The 11,258-nt window shown below is 41.6% G+C and overlaps 1 protein-coding gene across 1 annotated transcript; it reads right to left on the minus strand.

The window, feature by feature from the left end:
• Positions 1 to 2,419: 2,419 nt before the first annotated feature.
• Positions 2,420 to 8,851, minus strand: LOC129753986 (uncharacterized). Its single transcript, XM_055749841.1, has one exon. The coding sequence runs from the start codon at positions 8,849 to 8,851 to the stop codon at positions 2,420 to 2,422; it is 6,432 nt and encodes a 2,143-aa protein (XP_055605816.1).
• Between the last annotated feature and the right edge of the window lie 2,407 nt (positions 8,852 to 11,258).

The following is an 11,258-nucleotide window of genomic DNA, read 5'->3' on the forward strand; positions in this document are numbered from 1 at the left end:
GTTAAAAACACATGCGTCCACGTGCAAACATGCGATTCAGCAAACTAAGTTTATTTATTTATATGTAATAGCCTTAAAAACCACAACACACGGAACAACGACATAAAACAACAAACTAAAACGTGTTTACGAAAGAAAAAGGTAAAAATGTATAAAATGTAACCCTATATATATATATGAATATTGTAAAAATGTATAGAGAATCACATGCGGTTCAAATTATGACAACACAAGGGGTAGTAATGCTCGGATCAGGTCCAAAGGACCTTTTTCTTTTTGGTTTCTTCCTTAAAGCTTCCGGATCGGCCTCGTTGGGTAGCGGTGGTTGTCAAGAGCCAAAACTACCACGCTAAAACGGACAGAAAACTGAAGGTATCTGGTGGACCTAACCTCAACAAAGTCTACCAAACCGCAACCACGCGGACTCTGGCATTCATCAAACTATATTCACTACCGTTTCGGGACGCCGAAACCGGTAAGAATCCGCCAGAGGGCCTACCTGTGCCGAGGATAATATTTCCGGAATTCATCGTTACAAAATCTACACCCCAACAGAAACCGCAAGTATACGAGCATTTGTGAAGTCTAGGTTAGGGCTAATGTTGCCAATAAATAGCCGCCTTATAATGTGTAAAGCCAATTTCCTGTTTTAGTGTTATTTATTTAGTTGGAGTTGTTACCACTTTTGCTTTGTCATCGAATATTTTCCGTTGTTACATGCCTCCCCCTGATACGTTCCGAGAAAGAGCTTGCACTTTGGTCATCAATTGAAAATAGTCTCCGAAAAACGGTTGGTGACATGCGAGGTACCACTCGCTTTTTATAACAGGGTTTGTTTGTTCCGCTTTGTGGACATCTCTACTTTGGGTGCTCTTGCAGCACTCAAGAGGGAGTAGCCCGTGGTGATTCCTGCGTACGACCCTGAGTCCCAAACAATTTCACTCATTACATCCTGAACCAAAACCACCCACCCACTGAGTTAACCGCGAGTTACACGGTTCCGGAAATGAAAGTTCTTTCAAATGCATAGGAACTGCAGTAATATGAATTAGTGAAAACAATTTTTCCCCCAGTATGGTTGGGTTATAAAGGCTTATTCAAAGCCGAAAGGAGTAGTAGCGGAAAAGCGGCTGTGAAGAAAAGTGAGCCAACCTGGCGTATGGATTACTGCCAAGAGCTGTTCCTGTTTTTACGGGTAAAAATGTGATTAGATATGAAGAGGATGGTGGTGTTTAAAATGTGATGTTCATGAAAAGATTGCTGCAGAGAAAATAATATCAGGGGTTGTTTTGAAAAAAGTGATGGCCAAGTCATGCTGGCGTGGAAAAATAATTTGTTTGGGTTCGGGCGATCGACATAGAAATTTCGGCATGCTGCGACCAGAAAAATTCTTAGCACTGATTTCTGGGCCGTTTGAAAATTCGTACTGTAAAGATAAGTATCTTTTCATTACAGAAATTCTAGTATCCTTTTCAAATGGTACGAGGTAAGATGTTGAAAATGTGTAACTATTTCATTTATAATATTCATATTTCAAAATAGCTTAACTATATAAGGGGATTGGTGGAAGGGATTGAACAGGGCATCGAGCGATCCGAAAACTGATATACAATGGATTGTGGAATCAAGCCAGCCGGAGTATCTCGGCAAATTTTGAATCTCCAGAAGGATACTTGGAAACCTTTTCGGAATTCTTTATTTGTTTCGAACAGTTGGAAGGGAGTAAGATTGTCGTTTTTAGTAGAATGAAGTAGAGTTGATTCCGTATTTTTAATATGCAATATATTAAAAAATTCCTGCAACGATTTGGTTTTACAATTTGCTGTGTTAACATTTCCATTTTTTAACTTACGTTTACTGTTTTTCTCTATTCTAGGTACTCTATTTTCGATTCTCCTAAACGTTGTACGCGGCTTATCGTGATGCGTTCCTAAACAATATTTCGGTTATAATTCAGTTTGTTTACTAATTCATGGGTAACCTCACTTGTATGACGGGTAAGTATGTAAATAAGCTTCAATAACACGGCGACGCTTTTGACGCCTTTCTGGTTCTTCTGAACGCTGTTGCGTTTAGACGATTTACTCAGTGGATGCTAAACACGAGGCTCGTTTGGAACCCGTTGTGGTCGTATCACAATGGTGCTTATGCTGATCACTTTCCTTTATCGAGGCGTGCTCAAATTAGTTATCAAAAACTGGCTCTAGTTTTAGTATTACAATATTTCACAAACTGCTCAATAAATCTGGCGCAATATCTTATAATTCTGCTTCTTCTTCTTCTTGATTGTTCTTATTACTAAAAAAAATATCTCTCCGAACTATTTCCTTACAAGATCAGGGTCTTTTCGCATGAGCCTTTTGCTATTTTGTATCAGATCTAAAGTGCTATTCCTGATGCACGGAAAAAAATCTAAAAATTATTTTGATGGAGGCGCGCCGTGACATTCCCCCCCGTAAACCAGTTGCTGGTTTACCACTACATCGCGTCGAACATCAAGTACTGCGAGCTTTACAGCCGGTCGCTCATAAATTCCGTTTGCAGTTTGGACTACTGCTTCTCGTACTTCACCGTCTTTACCAGGAGTAGCCGAAATCACTCTGCCAAGAGGCCAGCAGTTGCGTGGTAGGTTGGGGTCAATGACAAGGACCACATCATCCACTCTGATCGATTTGCTCGGATCTATCCATTTCGTTCTTTTGGTGAGGTCCGGTAGATAATCTCGAATCCAGCGTTTCCAGAAAACGTTCGCCTCGATTTGAGATGTTTGCCAAGTATTTCTAAGAGCCTGGTTGCTATCGTCGAAAGAAGTTGCAGGCTTCAACCCGTTTGATGATCCCAGAAGAAAGTGATTAGGAGTCAAAACTGGCGAACTATCGTTCTCTAATGGCAAATTAGTCAGTGGTCTGGAGTTGACAACATTTTCGATCTCAATCAAAAGGTTTTTGAGAACTTCATCTGAAAGCTGATGACGTGGCTTTATCTGATTAAGATTCCTTTTCACAGATTGGATCATTCTCTCCCATGATCCACCCATATGTGGCGAAGCGGGAGGAATGAATGACCATGTTGTATTCGGGCTCGATATTTCCTGGATGACTAAATTCTGATCCATTGAATTAAGAGCTGTTAAAAGCTCCTTACTTGCACCTATCATGTTGGTACCACGATCACTAAATATTTCAATGGGAACTCCTCTCCTCCCCATAAAATTCCTCAGAGCCATAATACAGGATTGTGCAGACAGTGAATAGGCTATTTCAATATGGATCGCCCGTACTGTTAAACAAGTTATTAGCACACCCCAACGCTTTTCCGAACTACGCCTCACAGTGACATTAATAGGACCGAAGTAATCTACACCAACAAACGAGAACGGTCTGGAAAATGCTGCCAATCTAGTTATCGGGAGATCGCTCATCGGAGGCGGTTGTGGAACGGCTCGTAAATTTTTACAAATTTGACAGTTTGTTCGTACCTGCCAGAGTATGCTAGCGAGTCGGGGTACTATACGAAAACGTTGTCTTAGCTCGTTCAATACGGTGCGATGGTTGCGGTGATAAAAACGTACGTGGTAATGGTGAACTATAAGGTTGGTAATAGGACTTATTTTCGGAAGGATTATGGGATGCTTGGCATCCATGCTAGCCATTTTGCATGCTCCGATTCGCGTTCTGGCTCTTAGTACCCTATGTTCATCTAGAAACGGCCAAAGTTCATAAATGGAACTTGATTTTGGTATAAGTTTTCGGGAAACGTTACCATCTGACAAAATTGTAATTTCTTCAGAGAACTTTTCAAGCTGTGATTGTTTGAAAAGAACTAATTCGGCTTTGTGAATTTCTTGACCGGTGAGAGGACCAAGAAAGATGGGTTTATTGTGTGCCTGATTGTTACGGTTGATGAGGTATCTCCGAACCCATGCTGCTGTTCGTCTTAGGTGGTTCCAGCTTCTGAAACGTTTCGCTTCGAATAATTCTACTTTCACTTGGTGTAAATGTATGTGATGGTAAATGGATGCTTTCAATTCTTCTTGTGTTGGCTTGGTAACTACTCTCTCGATCGGCCACGTTGGCTCGTCTTCCTTCAAAAATTCTGGGCCATTCAGCCAGCGGCTATCATTTTTCAGCTCTGGTGACCTTTGATATTTGGTACCTTCATCCGCAACATTTTCATCTGTTGGTATCCACCTCCATTCTGACATTAGGGTTAAGTCCAGTATTTCGCTGACGCGGTGTCCGACGTAGTTGGAGTAGCGGCGATGATCTGACCTTATCCAACACAACACATCCCTGGAGTCGCTCCAAAAGTACCGCTGATTGATGCTCAAATTCCATGCTCTGCATATCGAATTGGCTAGCCTTGCCCCTATAAGTGCAGCTTCAAGCTCCATTCTCGGGATCGATAGAAACTTAAGTGGAGCTACGCGAGATTTAGCTGCTACAATGACGCATTCTGTTTTGTCGTGTTGCTTGAAACGTAGGTAGACTACCGCTGCATATCCAAGTTCACTTGCATCGACGAACGTATGTAGTTGGACGTTTGTATCTAACCCCGATGAGACCTCAGCGCGGAAGCACCTAGGAATACGTATTTCCTTGACTCTAGGTAAAACCGCTATCCATTCCAGCCAACGATCAAAGATGTTCTTCGGGATTTGTTCATCCCACCCAATCGATGTTCTCCAGGTCTGTTGTAGAATGATCTTCAAATGAATTAGCAAATTTGATAGGAATCCTAGTGGGTCAAACACAGACATGAGCGTTCGTAGTACTTCCCTCTTTGTGGGAATGCGGTTGCCTGCAAGAAGTTCGTCGTCGTGCCTATTTGATAAACGGTAAGTAAAACTGTCCGTGGAAGTACACCACCACATGCCTAGAACCTTCTCCGTAGTCAACTCAGAATCAAGATTTAGACTCTTGCTTAAAGTGTTCGGTTGATTCAAAGCGGTCAAAACCTCTGTGGAGTTGGAAATCCAATTCCGCATTTCGAACCCGGCTTGTTCATGAACGAAACGAACTTCATTTGCCAATCGAATAGCCTCCTGTTCGCTTTCTACACTCACCAGCATATCATCCACGTAATGGTTTTCGATTATGGCTGCTGCTGCTAGGGGATATTGACCTGCGAACTCTCCGGCGTTAACGTTCTTGACATATTGTGCAATACTCGGAGAACAGCATGCTCCGAAGGTAAGAACTTGCATGACATATGTGCTGGGACTGGTATCACTAGGGTTTTCCTTCCAAAGAAATCTTTGAAAATGTTGATCTTCTTTAGACACCATTACCTGGTGGAACATTTCCCTAATGTCACCACATACTGCGATTCGATGCTGACGAAATCTGATTAGAACGTCGACAAGTGATGTGTTTTGGTCTGGACCTTTTAAGAGGAGGGAGTTCAAAGCGGTTCCATGACTCTTAGCTGCTGCGTCCCACACGATACGGATTTTGTTCGGTTTGTTGATGTTAACTACTGGGAAGATTGGGAGGTACCACACTCGTTGATCATCTCTTTCAATTTCGTCTGCGTTGAGCTTCCGTATGTAACCCTTTGAAACATAGTCTTGAATTTTCTCACGTAGTACATTTGCGAGTGAGGCGTCTTTCTTCATTCTAATTTCCAGGCATTCGTATCGGCGCAGTGCATGTGTTTTACTGTTTGGTAGTCTAAATTTATCGTACTTCCAAAGCAATCGGCCTTCAAAACGTCCATCATCTCTTCGTTTGAAGCTCTTTAAAATCTCTCGGGCTCTACGGTCATCGTTTGATTCAATCAGGGTTGTTGACTTTGTGATTCCCAATCCGTCTATAGAAAAATAATCGCGCATGGCCTGAAGAAGCATGTCATTTTGATTGCCTATGCACTGGCACATATGCACACCGTGGTAACCAGAGAAATTGTGATTATTCGTTTCGCCTCCTCCGTATACAATCCACCCTAAACGAGTCCTAGTCGCGACTGGCTCGTGCATCTTGCCCTCGCGGCCTCTTAAAACATACCCGAGGTTCGCATTATTGCTCCCGATCAGTATACGTGGTTGGACGTTGTGGTACGATTCCACCGGTATCCCTCGTAGATGGCTATATTGTTTGGACAAATCTTGCAAGTTCAGTGATTGGTGGAATAAACCTAGATTGGCAACGGTATGCACTTCGGGAAGTCGATACCTTTTAAGACCTGACGTGGTTCCGGAAATGTCGAATGTAACGTTTTCGGAATCTAACTCATGAAGAGTTTTGTTGCTCGTCCAACGCAGACACAGCGGCTCAGTTTTTCCAGTCACACCTAATTCTGCAGCTAATGTGCTTTCCATCAACGTTACTGATGAACCGTCATCTAAGAAAGCGAAGGTCTTGATCGTTTTACAGGGTCCATACAGGAAAACGGGAACCACGCGGAATAAAACATGATTCGACCTCTTGTAATGGATGTTGCAGTCAGCAGATACAACAGGATCATCTTCTTTAACTACGGAATCTACATTTTGAAATTTATGAAGTAGGGGATGATGTTTGTAAGAGCATCCATTTTGACCACATATTATTTGGGATTTGCATGCTGTTCTAAAATGCCTTCCTAGACATCTCTTGCAGAGGCCGAATTCATTAACCGCAGCCCAGCGACCCTTGTAGCTGAATTCACAAAAACGCTTACATTTTTCCAATGATGTGCAGTTTCCTTTGCAAATTTTGCAGAATCGATCCACCTCAACCGTTGACTGAAAATGTTGCTTTGGCTTCCCTTTAGGTTCTCTTACTTGGTAAAATTGAGCGTTATACTCCCGAGATTCTAATAACTGGTCATCGTCAATTTCGGTATGCATATTCAAATAAGCTGGCCCCCTTTTCGCGTTTTTTGATAATTTTGGATTGGCGTTGGCAAAGGAAGCTATTGGCGAAATGGTTTCTGCAAAATCATACAACCAGTCGCAGAATGTGGTAAGTCTAACATCAGCAATCGATCTTCGGTACCTGACCCAATCAACCTGGTATTGTATTGGTAGTTTTTCTACTAATTCGCGAAGCAATGCAACGTTATATGTGTACTCGTTCAGCTTGCATGCGTCGATAGTAGCGCACAAGTTTTTCACAGAAAGTGCAAACTCAACCATGGTTTCCAAACGATCAGCATGAGGAGAAGGGGTTGTTCGGATCCTAGAAATCAGATTATTCACGATGATTTCAGGATCTCCAAATAACATCTTCAAAGTTGAGATGATACCGCCTACGTTGGATGGACTCATTAGCATACACTTAACCGCTTCGTATGCTTTACCCCGGAGACACTTCTGGAGTCGAATCAAATTTTCTTCAGACGTGAATCGGCACATACTGGATGTAGTGTTGTATGTTGCATAAAATAACGGCCATTCTTCCGGAACACCACTGAAGACAGGTAGTTCTTGAGACACAGCTTTCCGGGCAGCTACCTGACTATTGGTAAGGTCACCTTCAAGATAAACTTCTTCGTGAGCGTTTCCAGGCGTAGACCGAAATGCACGGTATTGCGGCGTTGAGCGGTGTCTAGGAGTAAGTTGACCCTGAGCTGAATACATGGGTAGTCTTGCAACATCCTGTTGGATTCGTCCATCAGCTGCAGCGAAGTCGACATATGTGTCATCTGGAATCCTCCGTTGATGTCGTCTCTCGAAAGGCTGCTGAGAAATCCTCGGATGCAACTGTGCCGGATGATTAATTATGGTTGGTTGATCTGGCATGACATGTCTCTCTGCGGTTTTCGGATAATGAAGTTGATGTTCCTGCGGTAAATTTTGTTTTGAACGCTGAAACATAGATGGAGGTAGTTGGCGTTCTTCCATCTTTGTGTATGGATCAGCAGACTCAGAATCGTAAGCCATTTCTTGCATCAAATTGTAACGCCTTCGAAGCAACTCCTTCTTCCTTGTGTACTCTTCTTCATGAAGACGCTGTTCTTCTTCCAGTCTCTGCAACTCCAAATGGATGTACTCCTTTCCCACAGGCCGCGAAAGACTTGGAACGTGCTGCTGTTTCGATTGATCTAAAGACCCTAAATTCTGGTAACTTTGATGATCGCTTGACGGCATAACACAAAACTTGTCGGTTGCAGCAGTAGTGTAAACTGGTTTATTTGAAACTGCGATCTTTGGCGGAAGCGAAGAACTCACTGTATAGACATTGCTAGATGGAGCGTTGAGTGAAAAAATATTTGCATACGGAGCCAGGGTATACGTAAGGGCTAAGGAGGTAGCGGGGGTGGCTATAAGCGAAGGCATAGTACTAACGATTGTGTTGGTTGAGGGAACCGTGAAAAGTGTTGGATCTATGGTACTATTCCTATTGCTAACTGATAACAATGAAAGCCTGTCTTCTAACTGAGGATGCGATCGTGGTACATGGGTCTCGCTTGTTGTACTTACGATGTGTTCGGTAATGTTTGCAGCTTCGCAATTGGCACATTTCCAACTGATGTCAGCGATATCTTCCGTGACACCCACGCATTGGAAGTGGTGCCACAAATCACAAAAGTCGCACTGCACCATTTCGTTTGTTTCTGGGCCGCCGCAGACTTGACAAAGGCTAGATGATACGTTCCTCGGAGTAGGTTGGTTACCAGGAATTTTGAAGACGAGTTTGGAACAAGTCTTGCACGTCCAGGCTCGCTTGATAGCGTCGTCCGAAGCGTTGACACATCTTAAATGAAACCAAATAGCGCACCTGTTACATTGTAGCATTCCAGCAGTAGATCCGGGAAACAAGCAGGAAACACCGATGCATGACATGGACAGAGCTCCTTGAACCTTCTTTGGAATTGTTCCAGTGCTTCTAGTCACCTCCTGTGCCGTGGATGAAGCTTCCGACGTCATATTATTAAACGAATTTTTTAATGTCGTTTTTAGTAGAATGAAGTAGAGTTGATTCCGTATTTTTAATATGCAATATATTAAAAAATTCCTGCAACGATTTGGTTTTACAATTTGCTGTGTTAACATTTCCATTTTTTACTTACGTTTACTGTTTTTCTCTATTCTAGGTACTCTATTTTCGATTCTCCTAAACGTTGTACGCGGCTTATCGTGATGCGTTCCTAAACAATATTTCGGTTATAATTCAGTTTGTTTACTAATTCATGGGTAACCTCACTTGTATGACGGGTAAGTATGTAAATAAGCTTCAATAACACGGCGACGCTTTTGACGCCTTTCTGGTTCTTCTGAACGCTGTTGCGTTTAGACGATTTACTCAGTGGATGCTAAACACGAGGCTCGTTTGGAACCCGTTGTGGTCGTATCACAATGGTGCTTATGCTGATCACTTTCCTTTATCGAGGCGTGCTCAAATTAGTTATCAAAAACTGGCTCTAGTTTTAGTATTACAATATTTCACAAACTGCTCAATAAATCTGGCGCAATATCTTATAATTCTGCTTCTTCTTCTTCTTGATTGTTCTTATTACTAAAAAAAATATCTCTCCGAACTATTTCCTTACAAGATCAGGGTCTTTTCGCATGAGCCTTTTGCTATTTTGTATCAGATCTAAAGTGCTATGCCTGATGCACGGAAAAAAATCTAAAAATTATTTTGATGGAGGCGCGCCGTGACAAAGATGAATCAAACTTGTCCCAAGCCAGTGGTAACGGACCCCTGGGTTGTGCTGCAATTATTGTTGATGAGTTAAGCATGAGCAATATCTGAATGTGCGACCGAGACTTCCCGTACCGACTCTGGTCGAAAGACCTATCAGCCACTGGTGGGTTCAACTACATACATACATACATACATATTCTAAGCATGGAGATGTTGCATACATTTAGGCGTAAAAAATACTTCAAAAAATTGTAAAAGCTGAAATAATAAAAATAAATGTTTGGATGAATGAAATTTCAATGTTGACAAATGCGTGATGCAAAACAATCATGTTTCAGCATATGGAAACGAGATTTACAAGGTGTCTCTTTGATTTGCATTTTGTTACATTTGAATCTAACCCCGGACAGGTAACTGAATTATTAAAACAATTTGGAGACTGTCCAAAAAATATTTTATAAAAATATTTTATAAATTTTATTTGAAAAAAATTGGAGACTGTCCAAAAAATATTTTGACAGAAATTGTGTTGAAACTATTGTGTTGGATGATTAAACCATTGAAAAGTTTTTAGGTCATAAGTTAAGTTTCTACGGCATCAAAAATTGTTGAAATTTGTACATTTATTGCTCGATGTTTAATTTTTAAACAAAAAATCAAAAACTTTGAAAAACTAGCTTAAAAATTATGTCATTATCATTATGTATTCATTAAAAGATAACTTGAATACATTAGATTAAATTTAAAATTAAATCTGTGCTACAAATATTGCATCTAACCCTGCTATTGCATGATTCCTCGTTTGACGGTAATTCGAAATTAAAGAGCCACTTTCTACAAAAATTTATCATGCTTCCTATTATTTTTCATCAACTCTGATTTTGTTAAGAGAGCATAAGATTTGAAAAATGTGATGCGTTGTACTTCGGACGTACGAAAGATGGTGATAAATCTTTGGTGTGCAAATTATTCCTCAGAGTATCGCAAGAAAACGCCTGGATATAGGCAAGAAAACAGAGAAGAAAAAATCAAATTACACTTATTCCGTATTTGTTTATGCCGAGTGTTGCACTGGTGCACCACTAGGTGCTGTAAAACTGTTTGTTTATTCGGACGGTGTTGCACTGGTTTTGACCTGGTGGAGTTCTGCTTACGGACGGTGGCCCACCGATAATTTTGCCAGTGTTGCGAGAGAGCGTGTGAGTGAGTGAGATAGCAATACACTGGCGACGATTTGTGTTTGTTTTTTTCGGGTACGGTGGAACACTGATCGAGGGGAGAAAACAAATACGGTATTAGGTTATCAATGTATAACGCGTCTCACGGATTTCTACAGGTAATTCCGTGCAACATTGCACCTCTTTAACTGAATCAAATTCATTTCATGTTTTCATATACTTTATATTGTTGTCATGATTTAGAAAGATGCAATATTTTCTGTCATCAACTCCATTTCCTTTATTCACTACAATCATGAAGGCCAAGAAGGAAGCTTGCTTCCGGAAAATTCGCTCTCTTCTGTACCAGGTGTCCGTATGTAGTTCCTGTATAGTGTTTGTGAACGTCCGCGGAATTCATCCGGATACCGGATTGTCTTCTTCGCGGCTCGGCTCGTAGATCCTTTGTGGTGTCGCGCCTAACACGTAAAGGACCAGCATCTTCGTCCTCGGGTTCTGCGGATCTCTA

This window comes from Uranotaenia lowii, chromosome 3, assembly GCF_029784155.1.
Source record: "Uranotaenia lowii strain MFRU-FL chromosome 3, ASM2978415v1, whole genome shotgun sequence".
In the NCBI taxonomy this organism is placed as follows: Eukaryota; Metazoa; Arthropoda; class Insecta; order Diptera; family Culicidae; genus Uranotaenia; species Uranotaenia lowii.

Excerpts from the sequence above, each read along its gene's own strand:
- LOC129753986 (XM_055749841.1), bottom strand. The coding sequence starts at position 8,851 with ATGACGTCGGAAGCTTCATCCACGGCACAGGAGGTGACTAGAAGCACT.